The sequence below is a fragment of the Ips typographus genome, linkage group LG9 (assembly GCF_016097725.1).
Source record: "Ips typographus isolate SLU linkage group LG9, UJ_Ityp_2.0, whole genome shotgun sequence".
NCBI classification, from domain to species: Eukaryota; Metazoa; Arthropoda; class Insecta; order Coleoptera; family Curculionidae; genus Ips; species Ips typographus.
The window spans coordinates 2089469-2109538 of NC_138430.1; the positions used below are offsets into that span (position 1 = coordinate 2089469).

A 20070-nucleotide genomic window follows, 5' to 3' on the forward strand; every position below is an offset into this window, starting at 1 on the left:
TTGATTGATTTAATTGCAAAATTCCAGATTATCAAAAGTTTTAAGTATTGTTAGTGTTGTGAATAGAGTCCGGATTAAAAAGCACTAGAACCGTGGAAAAACCTTAATTATTTTCCTGAAAAAAGCATAAAAATCTGTAAAAAAGCACAACATTTTTTACTTTTTTTGAGTTTAAGTTCTAGACATTTTGGAACTACTTGAGGAGTATTTGGAAGGTTTTTGAACAGAAGAGTATATTGAAGGTTCTGGAATTCTTTAAAGGCATTTGGAAACTCCTACACTCCTCCTCTTTCCATTATCCTCCAAAGGATGTAGTGACACCATTTATATTTGATTCAGTAGTTGATTCCATGCTTGCCTATCCTATGCAAGTCTCATGTTTATTAAGGGTTTTGTTTGGTCTACCCATCTAGTTGGAGATCTGCCTCTTGAGTGTTTGTCTTCTACTTTCCCTTCTATGATTAGTCATTCCATTGTTCCTGATCTTCTAGCTATATGCCCAAAGTACTGCAGATACATGCGGTTTATTCTGAACTGGTGGACCAGAACACATTCATTTCTAGCATCCAACTAGACGGAGTTTCGTTCTTTTGGTGATATTTCTGTCTTTCCATATTTTATTTAGCTTGGTAGTCGCTGATCTTGCCATAGTCAGGCGACGCCGTATTTCGCTTTCACATTTGTCACCAGTGTTGGTAATCAAGTAACCAAGATAATGGAAATTGTTTACCACTTTATGCAATTTCTGATATCTGTGGAGAATTGTTGTCTTGTCTATCAACTATCATTATTTTCGTTTTAGATTTATTTATTTTTAAGCCATATTTTTGACTGCTTTAAGAGCTTCTGGACTCTTCTAAAAGCTTTTTGGAGTTTCTGTAGTATTTTGAAATATTTTAGACTACTTTAGGAGCATTTGGAAGGTTTCTAGTGAGTTTAAAAAGCATTTAAGGTTTTGGGCTGCTTTTAAAGCATTTGAAAACTTATGGAGGGTTCTAGAAACTTGTGGAAGCTTTTAGACTGTCTTGAAATTTTTTGAGAGCTTCTAGACTAGTTAAAGATCATTTGGAAGCTTTTAGAGTGTTCTAGAAGCTTTTGGAAGCTTCTAGACTGTTTTAGACTGCTTTGGAAGCATTTTGGAGTTCCCATAGTGTTTTAAAATCTTTTTGACTACTTTAGGAGCATTTGGAAAGTGTTTGAACAGTTTAAAGAGCATATTAAAGGTTTTGGAATGCTCTAGAGGCATTTGGAAACTCTTAGACGGTTCTAGAATTTTTTGGAAGCTTCTAGACTGTTTTGATATCTTTTGGGAGCTTCTAGACTAGTTGAAGAGTATTTGGAATCTTTTAGATTGTTCTAAAAGTTCTCCGACTGTTTTAGATGCATTTTGGAGTTTCTGTAGTGTTTTGAAATCTTTAGGAGCATTGAAGGTTCTGGACTGCTTTTAAGGCATTTGTAGACGTTTCTAAAAACTTTTGGAATCTTTTAAACTGCTCTAAAAGCATACGGAAAGTTTTAGACTGTCTTAAAAGGTTTCGAGAGCTTCTAGACTGTTCTAAAAGCTTTTGGATGGGTTTTGACTGCTTTAGAAGCATTTTGGAGTTTCTGTAGTATTTTTAAGTCTTCTAGACTACTTTAGGAGAATTTGGAAGGTTTCTGGAGAGTTTAAAAAGTATTGGAAGTTTTAGATTGCCTTTGTAGTGTTTTTTCATCTTATTGGATAGGAAATTTAATGAGGATTCCAAAAATGTGCTTAAAACAGTCATTTTCTAACTCGAAGTGGGTTTTACAGGCGATTCTGTCGCTGACTGTCTTTTCAAACTGTGTTTCTGTCAGTTCAAATTTTGACACCGCTTTTCTCCTTGACTGTACCAAGTTTTGTAGTGTTTTTAAGGTTATTGAATGGGAAATTTATCGAGGATTCCAAAAATGTGCTTAAAACAGTCATTTTCTCACTCTAAATGGGTTTTACAGGCGATTTTGTCACTAACCGTCTTTTCAAACGGTTTTTTCTGGCAGTTCATACTTTGACACCGCTTTTCTCCCTGACTGTAACAATATTTGTAGTGTTTTTTCATCTTATTGGATAGGAAATTTAATGAGGACTCCAAAAATGTGCTTAAAACAGTCATTTTCTAACTCGAAGTGGGTTTTACAGGCGATTCTGTCGCTGACTGTCTTTTCAAACTGTGTTTCTGTCAGTTCAAACTTTGACACCGCTTTTGTTCCTGACTGTACCAAATTTTGTAGTATTTTTAAGGTTATTGAATAGGAAATTTAATGAGGATTCCAAAAATGTGCTTAAAACAGTCATTTTCTCCCTCCAAGTGGGTTTTACAGGCGATTTTGTCACTGCCTGTCCCTTCAAACTGTGTTTTTAGCAGTTCAAACTTTGACACCGCTTTTCTCCCTGACTGTATCAAAATTTGTAGTGTTTTTTCAGGTTATTGGATAAGAAATTTAATGAGAATTCCAAAAATGTGCTTAAAGCAGTTATTTTATAACTCCAAGTGGGTTTTACAGGCGATTCTGTCCCTGACTGTCTTTTCAAACTGTGTTTCTGTCAGTTCAAACTTTGACACCGCTTTTGTTCCTGGCTGTACCAAATTTTGTAGTATTTTTCAGGTTATTGGATAGGAAATTTAATGAGGATTCCAAAAATGTGCTTAAAACATTAATTTTCTCACTTCAAGTGGGTTTTATAGGCGATCTTGTCAAACGATGCTATTAAAACAGATTTTGCCAAATATCTCAAAAACGGTAGAAGTTACAAAAAATGCACAAGAGACCAAAAATCTTCCTAATTAACTGTTGCATCGACCCATGTAAGTTTCAGCATTAATTTTTTTTGGCACTGTACAGGGTGTACACGGAAAGCCACCTTGTAGGCAGTTTTTAGGATAGAATTTTTTAATCATTTTAAATCAATTATCTAAGAAATAATGCCCTAGGGCGTTATTTTTCATAATGCCCCCCAGGTGAGCCTCTCCGCCATCTGACCAATTTTTCAAATAAATATTTACAGAATGAAAGTTGGACATTAAACATTGAAGACACCTCAGGCATTATAGGATTGTCCTTATAATGCCCTTGGTATCTTAATCACTATGACGTGTTTTTGCGTAAAACGTTCACATTTGATGTCAAAGGTTGGTCAAAAATTACTAGAAATCCGGACTTTATAGTTATGAAGAACTGTTATTAGACATTCAAAATACAACTGAACATTTATTCTGGCCCCCCCTCACGACCATGCTACTGAAATTTAATACTGAAATTTACTACTTTTTTTTTATTTATAGGTTATTTCAGTTATCTTCGCACTTTGCTAGACACAGTTTCTGAAAAAAACCTACCTAAAGTGATGGTGTTAATCCACAGGCCGTTTAAGTTCCTAAACGAATTTGGACCGTCTCAAGATTTAGTTTTAGCAGAGTTTTGCGAAAACTTTCTAAAACCACCTCTAACACCAAACGTAAAAGCTTATTTTATACCATTTTTCAAAGAACGGGCCGACCCCGCGTACTACGATAAACTAATCAGATACGTGAATAGTACATACTATTTGGCGCACAGTACCACCCTGTTTTATTGCATACTGGCACTAGAACCTGTAGAATACGGTGAGTGTTTCGATTGCTTTAAATTGTGTTATTGTCTCTATGGAGTTTTTAGAGCCAAACTGTGATAGTATCCGTGTATTTTCCTTGTTGAGCAAGGAGTTACACACACTGAAACCTTCATTAGATCTCACTGAGGATAGTGACTGTGAGGATAACGATGATAACGAAATTTCAGACGAACAAATTTTATTGTCAGATTATTTAAATATACTGAATAATTCCAGTAGAGTGAGAAAATTGTTGAATTTCATGGAGAGCAATTCTGAGGATGAGTTAGTGTTGACTGCGTTTGTGAATTTTGCTCAAAACTTACTTCTGGTTTATAGGGATTCTATACGGAAATACTTGTGAGATTTAGCTGGTTTTTGGTGTATTTTTTTAGCTAAAACGTTATATTTTAGGTTGTTGTATAAATTGGGTTTGAACAGTACGTTTTTGAAAAGGTTATGGTCGATTTTGTCCCGAAAACATTACTCTCATCTGCAGATAAACGGGGCATCTTTAACATCATGGAAAGATTGTCATAAAAATCTTTCAGTGTTTTGTGATATGTTTACTTTTTACACCGAAACATTAACTGACAAAGGTAATAACTGAATTTTTATGTCTTTGGTGTTGATTTGAGTTAAACTTTGTTTTATAGAAAATTCCGATACTAGTGAAACTTTCTCCCAAAACGATTTACACACAATGTCAACTTTGTTAAAAAGTGTGGCTACTGATTTGATTGAAATTGCTTTTCCAATGTGCAGAGCCAGTTCTGTGAGTTTTGTAACCTGTTTGTTTACTATTTCATTGATTTAAAATTAACATATAGGTGTCAACATCTCCAGAAATCAGCCATTTATATCGGTCCTGTTTGAATTGTGTTAAGTTACTGTACACATTGGATATGAGAAAGCAGTTTTGTCCTTCCGGTTTTTGGACGGCGAGAAAAATTCATATTTCGCCCGATTTGGCGAGAAAAAACTATTTGTCCAAAAATATTGTACCGTTTGGAGGATTGGTGTATAATATAGAAGGTGAGTAAAATAAGTTATTTATTAACGCATCGTCAAGGAGAATGGGACAGCAAAAATTTTGCTCTTTTTTCAACGACGATTAAAAGTTCTTTTCTTTCTCTTTCTGATGACTTGACGTGACAACTGTCATTAACTTCAACACTGTCAATCTATACCCAGAATTGGGCAAAATTGCAGTTTAAAACAGTTTCCTTGCGATATTCTAAACAAGACTGGTTTTTCAGCAGTTTCACAACTGTTTTGACAGCTGTCACATAACGGTATAAGTAAGTGCGGGTCGAGCATTACGTGACAACTGTCATTAACGTTTACACTGTCAATCTATACCCAGAATTGGTCAAAATTGCAGTTTAAAACAATTTCCTTGCAATATTCGAAACAAGACTCGTTTTTCAGCAGTTTCACAATTGTTTTGACAGTTGTCACATGACTGTCTAAGTAAGTGCAGGTCGAGTGTCACGTGACCACTGTCATTAACGGCAAAACTGTCAATCTTTACCCAGAAAAGGTGAAAATTACAGTTTAGAACAGTTTTCTTGCAATATTCTAAACAAGACTAGTTTTTCAGTTCTATTACTATTGTAGTGACAGTTGTCACATGACTGAAGTGAGCGCGGGTCGAATGTCACGTGACAACTGATATTAACGTCAAAACTGTCAATCTTTACACAGACTTAATCAAAATTGCAGTTTAAAACAATTTCCTTGCAATATTCGAAACAAGACTGGTTTTTCAGCAGTTTCACAATTGTTTTGACAGTTGTCACATGACTGTTTAAGTAAGTGCAGGTCGATTGTCACGTGACCACTGTCATTAACGTTAAAACTGTCAATCTTTACCCAGAAAAGGTGAAAATTACAGTTTAGAACAGTTTTCTTGCAATATTCTAAACAAGACTAGTTTTTCAGTTCTATTACTATTGTAGTGACAGTTGTCACATGACTGAAGTGAGCGCGGGTCGAATGTCACGTGACAACTGATATTAACGTCAAAACTGTCAATCTTTACACAGACTTAATCAAAATTGCAGTTTAAAACAATTTCCTTGCAATATTCGAAACAAGACTGGTTTTTCAGCAGTTTCACAATTGTTTTGACAGTTGTCACATGACTGTTTAAGTAAGTGCAGGTCGATTGTCACGTGACCACTGTCATTAACGTTAAAATTGTCAATCTTTACCCAGAAAAGGTGAAAATTACAGTTTAGAACAGTTTTCATGCAATATTCTAAACAAGACTGGTTTTTCAGCTATATCACAAATGTTTTGACAGTTGTCACATGATCGTATAAGTAAGTGCAGGTCGAGTGTCACGTGACCACTGTCATTAACATCAACACTGTCAATCTTTACACAGACTTAATCAAAATTGCAGTTTAAAACAGTTTTCTTGCAATATTCTAAACAAGACTAGTTTTTCAGTTCTTTTACTATTGTAGTGACAGTTGTCACATGACTGAAGTGAGTGCGGGTCGAATGTCACGTGACAACTGATATTAACGTCAAAACTGTCAATCTTTACACAGACTTAATCAAAATTGCAGTTTGAAACAGTTCCCTTGATGTATTCTAAACAAAACCGGTTGTTCAGCTCTTTTACAATTATTTTGACAGTTTTAACATGACCGTATAAGTAACTGCTGGTCGAGGGTCACGTGACATCTGTCATAGACGTCAAAACTGTCAAACTATATCCAGAACTGGTCGAAATTGCAGTTTAAAATAGTTTCATTCTAATTAAGACTAGTTTTTCAGCTCCTTCACTATTGTTATGACAGTTGTTACATGGCCATATAGGTAAGTGCTGGTCGAGGGTCACGTGACAATTGTCATAAACGTCAAAACTGTCAATCTACATCCAGAACTGGTCAAAATTGCAGTTTTAACAAAGAAAAGTTAAAACAAAGAGTTTCTTTGCAATATTCTACAGAAGACTGGTTTTTAGCTCTTTCACAATTATTTTGACAGTTGTCACATAACCGAAGTAAATGCGGGTCGAGTGTCACGTGACCACTGTCATTAACGTCAAAACTGTCAATATACAGGATCCCCCGACTTACCTCAGTTCAAAAATCGATAATTTTGGAGATACTGGGTTTTCGAAAGTTCAATTTGGTTTTAGTTTTTCCGACATATTTTTTTTTAATTTTAAGAGGGGTTTTGTGGCGTGAAAAATTTAAATCTGCTCTCATTTCCCTTGTAAAAAGTAAAGGGCGCTACGTACGACACTTTGTACACATTTAAAATCAAATAATTTGCTTCAGTAATTTTTCAATAAACATTTTTATTCTCCCACGTCTTTTATGCCCCATTTCATTCCTTCAGCCTGAAAAAAGAGCAAACATTTTGCTGTCCCATTTTTTTTTATCAATCAATGTAGTTGTAATACGTTGAACTCCTGTCAATCTTATTATCTGAATCTTATATGACTTTTTATTCTGAAAAAAGTGACATTAACATTTTCATTATCTTTTAAATATAGTAACAACTCTAAAAAACATATTTTTTAGATGATGAACATTTACCACCCCTCTCAACAATAGAGCAAAGATCGCTAGCCATTCTTCAGGAGCTTCCGTTCTTAATTCCATTTAACGCCAGGGTTCACCTTCTTAGAGATTTGTGCCGGTACAGTTTAGGAGAAAACGACTATCAGCGAATGCATCTCGAACTAATTCACGATAACACAGTCGTTATCAGGCGAAACTATCTCTATGAGGATGCGTTTGAAAAGATTTCTTCGAAAAGCGGTAAGTTTGTTATGCCGTTTATCAAGGCTTACAACTTACTAGCCAACAAACATTTTTCTTAAAAAAAAAACAGCTAGGACAATTTATAAATCCATCTGTAGACCTCTGCTAGATTATGGAAATATATTGAGGATAAACGCTACTGAGAAAACCAAACAATACATACAGACCACTGAACAAATTGCACTAAGACTAATTACAAAAATTAGACATCCCAATAATCCTTTATATAATCCATCCAACAAACTCCTTTATGAACGCACACAAATGACAAAAATTTCAAAAGACTGCTACAAATTCAAACTAAATAGAAAAACAACCCTAACAACTGGGTGTGTATTCTTGAAAGGATGGAAGGGAATTATCAAGAGAAAGGTCTGTAGAATGTGACAGGAACCCTCAATTGTCTGCTGCTTCTGTCACATTCTATCAACATTTCTCTTGAGCATTCCGTTCCCTGTTTTCAAGAATTAGGGCCCTGGACTATACTTGACCCTCTTTGTCTAAGAAGACAAACGAGACATTCCCGATTTTCTTTTCCCTTCTGCACCCTATTGGAATAACTTAGATTTAAACTGTAAATTAAATTTTGATTTTTTTTTGTAAATATTACTGTTAATTTTTGTTCTCTACGTAAAATAACACGGACAGAAAGACCAATTGATCGATAGACTATTCTTTGAGAATAAAGATTGTTTATAGTGATTTATTTTTTGAGATTTTATATACAGGGTGGTCCAGTTTTAAGTGTCATTAATTCACCATTTGACAGCTAATCAAAAAATAAGTTGACTTGCATTATGTCATTTTTCTGAAAAACGTTTCCTAAGGAAGATACATTCCTCCAAATTTCAATTTAAAAAATCGTTTTATAGTTTAAAACTGAACATTCAAGACTTGTGAAAGTCCAAATTTATACTGAATAGTCTAAAAACTTGCTTTTTACTATTAGGAATGGTCTTGATTCGCTTTCTCAGACTGCCATCCTGGTTGAGTGTCTGAAACTGGCATTCAAGAACTAAAAAAAGTCCGGAAATCAAGACAAAGATTGTATTGTGCATGAAACTCATTTTTTACTACTAAAAATAATATAAAAGTTGACTTTTAATGCTAGAACTGACTTTACTAGGACTAAAGAGAGTCCAAAAGTATATTTTCAAGACTTTAATTGGTGTACAACTCAATTTTCTGGACTGGACAACAAGTCTAGAAGTAAATTAAATTTTCGGACTATTTTATTTCTAAAAATTAGTTCTCAAGACAGTATTATTGTAGCATTTGGTACCTAACATTTTTTACTTTTATTACTGAAGAAACTTGACTTTTGGAAATAGTCTTAAACTCGATTTTTGAGTCTTAAAAAGCACTAAAAACAGTCTGAATTTCTTAGAGATGCTACAATTTATTGCACCTATGAGTGTAGAAGTCAATTTAATAGTGAAGAAGCTTGAAATAACATTTTTAAGACTATGGTCAGTGGACACACTGGCTTTTAGGCCTGATAAGTCAAAAACTTTGTAAAGATAGTCTTGAAACTCGATTTGAGGCACTGAAAACAGCCTTAAAACACTAAAAACGATTCTAGTTTATTAAGAAATACCCGAATTTTTAGCACTGAGGTGTCTAGAAGTCGATTTAATAGTGACAAAGCTTGGAATGCCATTTTAAGTCTATAAGAATGTAAAAAATGTTTTTTAAGTTTGCTATGTCAATAACTTGGTGAAGATAGTCTTGAAACTCGATTTTCCAAGCTGAAAGCAGTTTTGAAGCACTAAACATAGTCCAAAAGTCGCAGAAAATAAAAAGCAAAGTAAAAAGCACGAAAAGTTCGTTTTCAAGACAATTTTCATGAATCTAATGTCAATGTCCTGCATCTAAGACTATTTTCAAGACTAAAATATTGAAATTTGTCTTCAAATTATGAAAACTTACTTCAAATGCAAATTTTAAGCTTCTGATGTCACTTTTTATTAGTTCAGTCACATTTTGGGGTTCAAGTCAATTTTTAAGGTTTAAATGTATGCATTTGTAGTAACAAGTTCTTGAAAAAGTAGTTTTTATGTCTACAAGTCAATTTTTAGTATTAAAGTCTCTCGATTTGCATGAAAACTGGTTACAAACACAATTTTTAAGCTTCTGAAATTTTTATCTTTTCTAATTCAATTTTCAAAACTAAAGTCTTTTAGTTTGTCTGGAAACTATGAAAACTGGCTACAATAATATTTTTTAAACTTCTTAAGTGAATTTTCCGTTTCCAAGACAATTTTTAAGTTGGGTTGGGTTAGTTTTGGGTCTGTGACCGTAATAACGTGTAATAAAGTGTTTGTTCCAAATTTGATCAATATTGCTCCAACTTTCTGACAGTTATGACAAAAAAAAAACGATTTTTTAAACAGAAATTTGAAGGACTGTATTTTCCTTAGGAAGCACTTTTCAGGAAAATGACATAATAAATGTCAACTTATTTTTTAATTGGCTATGGATTGGTGAATTATTGACATTTAAAACTGGACCACCCTGTATAAGAAATATTTGATCATATCTCTTTACCAAAAATAGTCTTTAACGTTCAGTTATAATGAAGTAAATTTTGACCTGTCTAAATGCCCCATAAGTCTGTTTTACCAAAAGTTGTATTTAAGGTAAAAATGAGTTAATGTTCAACTAGGTACATAACTTGCAAGTTTCATTTGTCTCGAAGGGCATTTTAAAAGGTATTTGTTACTGAGTTTTAACTTCCTTCGAAACCTTCAACAAACTTTTGACTTTCGAGTAATTTTTGTAAAGTATCCGCCATATAACTATGCCTGCACGTCATAGACAATCATGACGTCATAGATGAACAATGTAGCCAAACCTCTCAACATTTGTGAGGAACATTCTGTTAAAATAGGTTATTATTTGTCAACTGACAGTATTTGAGCCGGCTTAACAAATTTTAGTTAACGACTACCTTACATTTTTCTTATAACTTATAACGCCAATATACTTGTTTCATTTATTTTTATAGATTATATCCCAAATTGCAGTAAGTTATCGACTTACAAGTGTGTTTGCGCGGCTCTCCTCTGTAGAATTGTGCTGAGAGTACGTAAACCGATCTTGGACAACCAAAAACTTAAACCATTTATGATTTTGTCATGCTACTTTAGACCAATGTATTTAAATTCAAACTTAAAATGAGATTTTCTAAGATGACTGTATGACACAAACTGTCAGTTTTGAATTTTCAACAATATGACCCTTGATATGAAAACAAACCCAGTTCGTTTACACCCATCAAGCTAATATGAAATTAATACTATTCAATAATATGGTACTGTTCTCGCGGTCTGAGTTTACTCGTGCGTCATCCCCCTGTGATTTAGATGTAGACATGCATTATTGACTCCATCCTTGTCTATTGTTCACTTTCAGAAAGGGTAAATATCTAAGTGAATGTCTTCCAAAGAAAAACATTTACTGATTAGCGCTTCTATTTCAGTCATTGTCAGTTTGACAACCATCGAAATTTATTTGATTGGTTTCCTATTAATTCTTTTCCGTTTCTTTGTGTTGTTATTCATTTATAAAGTTTTCTATTTACCACACCACCACAGTTCTTTTAAGAGCTATTGTTTCTACGCTTTTAACATTCTGTAAGTACTTTCATAATATTATTATTAATATTTATATTTTTTTTATGTCGGCTGTCACGATCTAACCAAAATTGGCACAGTTACTAACCTGTTTTGAAAAAAAAGTGGGAGTGTCTATTATGGTTTTTATTTAGCCATTTGGTTTTTCCTAAATTCGGAATTACTTACTATTACAGTATTTTTTTAGAAAATGCCTGGAAAAATTCTCTACAGACAAGCCCAGCAGTTAATTCTTAACCTTTGTGAATATTTTGAATTGGAAAAAACTGATGGAGGACCTTTAGAAGCTTTATCATCTGTTCAGGAAGAAAATAAGACATTTTAAGACCTTACATATTCTTACTGATGTATTTTTTTTGATACTAGAAGGTTGTAGCTGCTTTGAAAATTTCCCGCAAAACTGTTTATTCGATTCGAAAAAAACAAGCAAGTAATCTTATGATTTTCTCACCTAGAAAACGTAAATCGAGATGTTATCGACGGGCCAAGACCACAGATTTATCTGAAAGCATTAAAATGGATGTTCGAAATACATTATATGATATGTACAACGATAGTATGTTAATAATAGTAAAATATATCTACTTTTGTAAGAAACATCTATTAACATTTCATTGTATCCAGAGACTGAGATTTTTGGGTTGCACTATAGATTTTTCATAAAAATTTCTTCAAACATATTAATAATAAAGTCACAGAAAAAATAAAATAAGCGTCTAAAATGTTTTCCAGCGGGTTTAAAATAAAATAAGTGGATTGCAACCTGAAAATGAGATATGAGATACTACACCATCACTCAGAATGTCTTATTAAATTTTTAATTTGTTGTATTTATTTTAGAGAAACATGTAACCATCCAGAACCTAAATCAAGAGCATAAAGTTACAGAAATACTACATATTGGTGATACATCTCTGCGAATTTTGGTAAATAAATTAGGTTTCAAATTTAGACGGAATTCTGTGATCCAAACGGAGACTTCTCATATATAAAAAATGTTATTTCGGTCAGGATATTTTTGATTTGCTTTGGTATAAGGTTGTTTTAGTGCAAATTTGCAGCCAAAGATCTCTACTTTCTGACTGACAATACACGCAAAATTTTAAACGTGACGAAGCTTTAGACACGCCCTTTTCTATAATATGAACACAACAGGAGGTAGGACCACACACTTTTTTACACACATTAGGTCCCTCTGGGACCTAATTCTTGAAAACAGGGAACGGAATTCTTAAGTGAAGTGTTGATAGAATGTGACAGAAGGAGCTGACAATGACGGGTTTCAGTCACATTCTACAGGCCTTTCTCTTGATAATTCCTTTCCCTCGTTTCAAGAATACGCACCCTGGTTTTTGACGAAAACTTGATTTGATTCATATGATTATAAATGACGTAGCCTTCGTGACGCACGGGTAAACTCACTCCGCGAGAACAGTACTTATACAATAAAGTAAGTTGTAATTCATTTGAATATTAGATTGGATAGACTGTCAGTTGTTTCGGACATTTTTTATGCCTAAAATTATTTCAATTTGTTGTAATGAAACGTGGTAGAAACGTAGTCAATCTGGGTCTCAAAATTACGTCATCGATAACGTGCACGCATAGTTGTTTGGGGGGGGGGGGATTCTTTAATCAAGTTTAGGTAAACATTGACCAATATATAAGTAAATTTGTCTTTCTGTTTGGTTATTATAGCCAAAAATGTTTGTTGGGGTAGATATTTTACAAGTGTATGTAGTTTCTGGGATATTATTATTTTTTTTTAAATCTCCTCCTGCAGCGCAAAATTAACAATTCTTATACATTGAAAAATGCTTCTTTATCAAAACAACTTAACTACAGTTTGACTTATTTTTAGAATCTGATTTAAAACATCGCGTGAGAATTCAATTTATCAATAACGTCGGCTTAGAAGAGGCCGGTATAGACGGAGGAGGAATATTTAAGGAATTTATCAATGAAGTGCTAAAAACCGCGTTTGATCCAAACAGGGGATTCTTTTTAATGACCGGAGACAACACTTTGTATCCGAACCCTAATGTACATCTTATTGTTGAAAACTTTACGGAACATTACAAGTTTATAGGCCGATTGGTGGGAAAGGTTTGTTACCACTGTCTGATTCTCGAACGTTGACCGTCACGTGACCAAAGTAACTTGCGAGCTCAGAAATGCTCTTCTCAAAATTGTGACAAAGATTACCGCAAGTGCCGCAAGCTAAAAAGAGACCGCTGAAATACAGGGTGTTGCTGTTGTAATTTGTACACAGTCTGCTTACAAAAAACATATGGTTTGCTCTTTCTTATTACTAGCGAAAAAAAGACACTAACTGTCCTAACCTAACCTAACCTAAAGCAGGTTTTACACCAAAAGTTTTACTTCAAAGAAATTGGACACATTTATTTGATCAAATTTTATGCTTCAAGAAATTCAGGAATTTATTTGATGTGATTTCGTTTTACACCTATCAAACTTTTATGTCAAAGCTGTCAATGAAAACAGTTTGGCCAACCAAGAAGATTATTCCTACTTTGTTTTCTTATTTTTCTGGTTTTTTGAATATTTTGAAATCTCATAATCGCCTTGAATACTGTATTTATGTATTGAATTCTGCAGCTTCAACTGAATACTAATAGTCAGTCTCTGATTTTAACCTCACTTTACTTTTCGTTTTTATCTGTTGGCAGTTGGCATTACGCAAAATGGCAAGTTTGATCAAATAAGTTGGATGAAAATAGAACCTGTCCTATTTGGTGAAAAATTTGAAGTAAAATTATTTGAAGGTAAATTTGACATAAAATTTTGTTTTACACTGGTAAAATTTGTTCTTGAAGCAGCTTCATGAATAAATTCATGAATTTCTTTGACATCAAAGCGCGGTGTAAAACCTGCTTAAGAAGATTTTAGTATTAGGCACTCCAATGAAATGTCAGAAACAGCTGATTTAAACTTTTGGAAGGGCAAACACGGCCATTAAAACACACTTTCTTATGAATTTGGCAGGCATTTTATGAAATATCAACTGAAAGTCTTTAGAAAATTGCAAAATTTAAGCTAAAACTCTATGTATTCACCAGAAAATGTGTTTTAATGGCCGTGTTTGCCCTTCCAAAAGTTTAAATCAGCTGTTTCTGACATTTCATTGGAGTGCCTAATTTTCTTAATATGTACCAGTAATAAAAATGTAACTAATCTAAGACAGAAATGAATTTCAATATGACGTCATAGTTAATGCTGTTGGAAATTCTAATTTTTGCGATAACAAATATTATGTACAGGGTGGTCCAGTTTTAAATGTCAATAATTCACCATTCGATAGCCCATCAAAAAATAAGTTGACATGCATTATGTCATTTTTGTAAAAAATGCTTCCTAAGAAAGATACAGTCCAAAATTTCAGTTCAAAAAAATCGGTTCTTTGTCATAACTGTCAGACCGTTGAAGCAATTTTGTCCAAATTTGGAACAAGTCTTAAATATAATTAATACTCATTACGTGATGTTATTGAAAAAAAAAATTGATCGGTTTTCACTTTCAATGGTCTGAGATTATAACAAAAAACAACGATTTTTCCGTATTTTAGAGGGCTGTATGTCTCTTAGTATGAGGTCTTTTATAAAATGACGAAAAAACATGTCAACTTATTTTTTGAAGGAGAATCCACTTCTGGCAGATTTATTTTTATAAAATGATATTTTGCTGCCCGGATCTCCTCTTTTCTTGGGTTTTAAAACGTAATAACTCAGTTATCTCGTAAAAAGAATTTTGAATCAAAATTTGACAGCAGATACATCTTTCTTTAAATTGAAGACGGACATTAAGTCAGTCCAGTCAGCGTAGAAAATAGAGTGGGAAAATGAACACCATCTCCCGGTATCTACGCCACCGAACAAGTTTGACAAAACGTCATTCACATCACATAATGAGCATTCATTTCATAAGTACTTGATGAAAATTTAATCAAAATTGCTCCAACGGTCTGACAGTTATAGCAAAAAAACGACTGTATCTTCCTTAGGAAGCGTTTTTCAGCAAAATGTCATAATGTATGTCAACTTATTTTTTGATAAACTATCGGATAGTGGATTATTGACATTTAAAACTGGACCACCCTGTATATCCATGGAAAATTGTAGTTTTTGTTCCAATAGTTGACCATGATGTGTCCATCTTTAGTTTACTAGTAAATGACCATTGAAGAAGTGAAGAGTAACACAGTTCTTTAATTTTTTATGTGAATATCAATAGACTATAGAATATTTCAATTTCTGGTCTTCAATCAATATTTTTAAACTAAAATACGCGTTGTTTTTTGAAAATATTTTTGACCCTTACAAAAGGATTCTCAACAACGTAGTACTGACGAAAGAATAGGCGCTAAGTTATAAAAAAAAAATTTTTTGTGGAACTTTACTTAAATTTGGACCCCTATCAAATAATTTTAGTTCTAGCGATAGTTGACTCGTAGGAAATGCCTTTGTCACGTGATCGTCAACTTTTAAGAATCACACTATATTTAATAATACTAATTGTGAGTGTCGTTACATTGTTTTGTAATTACAGGCAATATTTGAGGGCATACTAGTCGATTTACCTTTAGCAGAATTCTTCCTAGCAAAATTGTTAGTGGATCGCGCTAGCGCGTGCTATTTAAAATCACTGGATCCGGTTTTGTATAGGAATTTGCTCTATCTGCGAGACTATACCGGTGATGTGAGTGATTTGGGACTTGATTTTACTACAGTAAATAATGATTTAGGCGAAACTAGAGTGAGTAATGATAACTTTGTATAACAATTAGTTATTCACACCAAACTTTGTAGGTAATGGAACTGAAATCTAACGGCAGAAATATTTCCGTTACAAACGAGAACAGATTGGAATACATTCAGAGGCTGGCCGATTTGAAACTGAATGTACAGTTGAAAAAGCAATGTGCCGCTTTTAGGGACGGATTGAATAGCGTCGTTCCCATATTGTGGTTGAAATTGTTCAATCATAAAGAGCTTCAGGTTATTATCGGCGGTGACACTCAGGAAATCGATCTTGGCGATTTGAGAGCCCATACTGTTTATTCAGGTAAGTGCAAAGTATTGTATTAGCAAAGTTGCACTATTTTTTCCTGTTTTGCCAGAGTCTGTTGTCAAAATTAACATACCAAACGCTTGGAATGCTATTTTGGATAGATCACTCTGTATTTTATTTCACTCAATTCTTTTGCTGATTTCATATATTTTTTAGTGGGTTACTCCTATAAGTCCTATAAACATTTGTCTTCATTACCAATATACAGGGTAATAAAGTTTTTTTTCTACGAATGTTTGCAAATAAGCTACTTTGCATACGTAAAAGTGTGTGCAATACGTAAAAGTGTGTGCATACGTAAAAGTGTGTGCAAAGTGGCACTTTCCCGCACACTATGCGGGAAAAATTTTTTCCCTCACACTTTTTAAAATGCTGATTATACCTTGCAACAGTGGTTTTATATACAGGGTGTCCCGTGAGGTAAGGGACAAAATTTCACTACGTGTTCTTTAGGTGAATTCTAGTCAAAAATGTTCTATGAACATGGGTCCGCAAATGCTTCCTTACCGAGATATGATTTTTTAAATTTAATAGTAATTTTGTACCGAAAACTACAATGGCTCTCATCCACATTATTAAAAGGGCTTGAATATGCTTACAATGGTTAAATGGACACTTTGAACAATTATTATAAACAGTTATTTTCCAAGAGGTATTAATTTTTTTTGTAAAAAAATATTTTTGTGAGGTTATTGTACTTTTCAACACAATAAAACTATTAAACTTAAAAAAAACATATCTTGGTAAGGAAGCATTTGCGGACCCATGTTCATAGAACATTTTCGACTTGAATTTACCTAAAGAACACGTAGTGAAATTTTGTCCCTTACCTCGCGGGACACCCTGTAGACTATTATACATAAAATCTGCTTAGAATTTTGCGTAGAATTCAAAAATGTAATAATATTCAGGGGTTTCATATAAAAACACGACTTTTTTCACATTATTCTTCCGTACAGTTTAGGTAAATAAACCACCTTGTCTCTGTCTTTGAAAATGAGGCTTGTTTCCTTAGAAACCAAAGCTCATTGTCAAACAACGCATTTATATGCAATTTAAAGTCTACAACAGTGTTTATTCTTACTTATTTAAGTTAAAAAAACTATTTTAATAATGGATATCACTGAAGATGAACTTCCGGAAGATGTTCTAAAAGCCGCCAACATGGCTAGTTTGCAATTGCTGCCTCTCAAATCGCGACAAAAATACGAGAAACAGTACGAGTTGTTTACCCAATGGTGCGAACAAAAGGGAATAAAAACCTTAAAGGAAGAGGTACTTTTAGCGTATTTTGTTACTTTAAGCAAAGAATTCAAACCTAACACAATGTGGTCAAAGTATTCAATGCTCAAAAATGTAATAAAAATAAAAAGAGACATCGATATCGGTGAATTTTATAAGCTCACTGCATTTCTGAAAAAGCAGAATGTTGGTTTTAAACCTAAAAAGGCGAAAATTTTTACAAAAGAAGAAATATTCAGTTTTATGAACTCCGCACCAGATGAAATTTACCTGTTAATTAAAGTTGCCACTATATTCGGACTTGCTGGTGCATGTCGAAGGGAAGAGCTAGCCAATTTAACCACTACAGATATTGAAGACAAAGGAAACCTCATAATTGTTAAAATTAGGGATTCCAAAAATCATACAGCAAGAAACTTTATAATATCAGAAGAAGTTCATAACGGAACCTACCTGCAACTGTACAGAAGATACACCGGCCTACGTCCAAAAAAGTCAAACAATCGTTTTTTCCTAGTTTACAGAAAGGGTAAATGTTTTTCGCAAAATGTTGGAGTAAACAGTTTTGGAAAAATGCCTTCTGAAATAGCTATTTTTTTGAAGTTGCCAAATCCAGAACTCTATACAGGGCACAGTTATCGTCGATCATCGGCAACGTTCCTGGCCGATTCTGAAGAAGGAATCACTGACATAAAACGCTTGGGGGGTTGGAAATCGACTACGGTAGCTGAAGAATACATTGATGAATCCACAAGTTATAAAAAAGGATTAGGTAACAAAATTCTGACCTTCAATCCTAAAGAAAGTGAAGCAGTTCCAAGTACCAGTATTTTACCTTCAGTTGCTCAATCTGCGATCAATTTAAAAAACGCGACCAACTGTACATTTAACATTAATGTTGTTAATAACAATAAATAGTTATAAGTTGTTGTTTTTAATATCAATAAAAATTAAAAACAAAATGTATAGATATTTCATTCGTAGAAAAAATATTGTTCCTAACACGTGTGCAAAGTAGTTTTCCCGCACTTGAAGCTTATCCGTATTCTAACTGCTTTCGCGTGTGGGAAAACATAACTTTGCACACTGAATAGGAAAACTACTATTTTCCGAACTCTCAAATATTCTCATACCAAATTTAGAATTATTATATAGGTATTTATATCTCTGCATATCTTCTGCATTCTGAAATCAGCTTGAGGTATAAACAATTGTACTATTTCTAACAGGCGATTTCACTCCGGATCATCCGACCATTTTGTCGTTTTGGAAAATACTCTACAACTTTACCGACATTCAAAAAAGGCAACTATTAAAATTCGTGACTAGCTGTTCCCGACCTCCGTTGTTAGGTTTTAAGGTAATTGTTCTGCACGAGTTAGTTCTATTGGATGACTGCTAATTTACTACCAATTTACAGGAGCTGAATCCCCGATTTTGCATACAATCATCGGGAGTAGAAGATCGCATGCCCACTGCAAGTACCTGTGTAAATTTATTGAAAATGCCTATCGTCAAAGACGAGGAAGTTCTTCGCTCCAAACTGACACAGGCTATTGAACAACAAGCTGGTTTCGAGCTGTCGTAATTATTTTACTACTTCTTATTATTGTTTGTTTTACTTATTTTGGGAAATTACTTTATACATAAATGTTTTCTTTCAATACTTTCACCGGATAAATTGATATTCTTAGGATAATTTCTATAGAAATTATCTTTGGAATGAAATTATTTTGACTGAAAGTAGTGAATACAGTAGTACAGTATACTATACAGTATGTCCAAGTTTCGATTTTCTATACAGGGATCTTGCTTCCCGTAAGAGCTACTGCAAAGGTTAAATGGGGAAAGTTTTAGAGAATTTAATGGGCAATCCAACCCACCGTTTTAGAAATATTTAATTTTTGCTTCATTTTTGAATTATTGTCGAAAAACCAAAAACAACCATTTATAAAAGTGCTGTATTTTCGCTAATTTTAAAAATTGGCTTAAACATTGTTAGAGCAACATGTAATACATCATTTTAATGCTAAAAACGTGCTCTTTTTAACTAGATAAAAAAACAAAATGGCGTCCATAAAAAAAAGAAAACTGAAAACGAAATACACAGAAAGATAGTCCTTAAAAAGTTGCTCTAACAATGTTCAAGCCAAATTTTAAAATGTTTAAAATTAGCGAAAATACAGCACTTTTTTGAAAATGGTCGTTTTTTGGTTTTTCGAAAATAATTCAAAAACCAAGCACAAATTAAATATTTTTAAAACGCTGTTGGATTGCCTATTAAATTCTCTAAAAAAAACGAGATCCCTGTATAGAGATTCGAATCTTGGACATACTGTATAACTTAACAATTATTATTTAACAGTCAGAAATCAATATATCTATTTTAATTTATTTTAAAGAATCTAAGTAATTATTAAAATAAAATCTTTGCATAGCGGATATTATTGCCAGACCGTTAACAGAAATCCACTTTTTTCCTTCATATATTCTTACTCCTTACAGTTTATCCGCAGTTTTTTAATAGTAAAAGCAATTTTTGAGTTTGGCAGAACCACATACTCTTTTATATGGTTGCTATGTAGTGAAAATTAGCTAGATTTATTAAATGGGTTTTACATCTAATACCTCTGTTTCCCCAACACTTTCAAGTCGTTTTTGAGTACAACTTAATGTGATAGATTAGGTACAAAATAACAGTCTAAAC

The 20070-nt window shown here is 33.3% G+C and overlaps 1 protein-coding gene across 4 annotated transcripts in view; it reads left to right on the forward strand.

Moving 5' to 3' along the window:
• The window catches only part of LOC145734151 (ubiquitin-protein ligase E3C), a 43153-nt gene extending 23355 nt beyond the window's left edge, over nucleotides 1-19798 (forward strand). For all 4 annotated transcript variants that reach the window (XM_081987315.1, XM_081987316.1, XM_081987317.1 and 1 more), the window contains 11 exons: nucleotides 3303-3623; nucleotides 3676-3970; nucleotides 4025-4209; nucleotides 4267-4385; nucleotides 4441-4645; nucleotides 7156-7395; nucleotides 12895-13139; nucleotides 15600-15806; nucleotides 15860-16115; nucleotides 18593-18723; nucleotides 18784-19798. In XM_081987315.1, the coding sequence (XP_081843441.1) occupies nucleotides 3303-3623; nucleotides 3676-3970; nucleotides 4025-4209; nucleotides 4267-4385; nucleotides 4441-4645; nucleotides 7156-7395; nucleotides 12895-13139; nucleotides 15600-15806; nucleotides 15860-16115; nucleotides 18593-18723; nucleotides 18784-18951 (2372 nt within the window). In that variant the 3' untranslated portion in view covers nucleotides 18952-19798. The remainder of the gene's footprint in view (nucleotides 1-3302; nucleotides 3624-3675; nucleotides 3971-4024; nucleotides 4210-4266; nucleotides 4386-4440; nucleotides 4646-7155; nucleotides 7396-12894; nucleotides 13140-15599; nucleotides 15807-15859; nucleotides 16116-18592; nucleotides 18724-18783) is intronic.
• The last annotated feature ends 272 nt before the right edge of the window (nucleotides 19799-20070 follow it).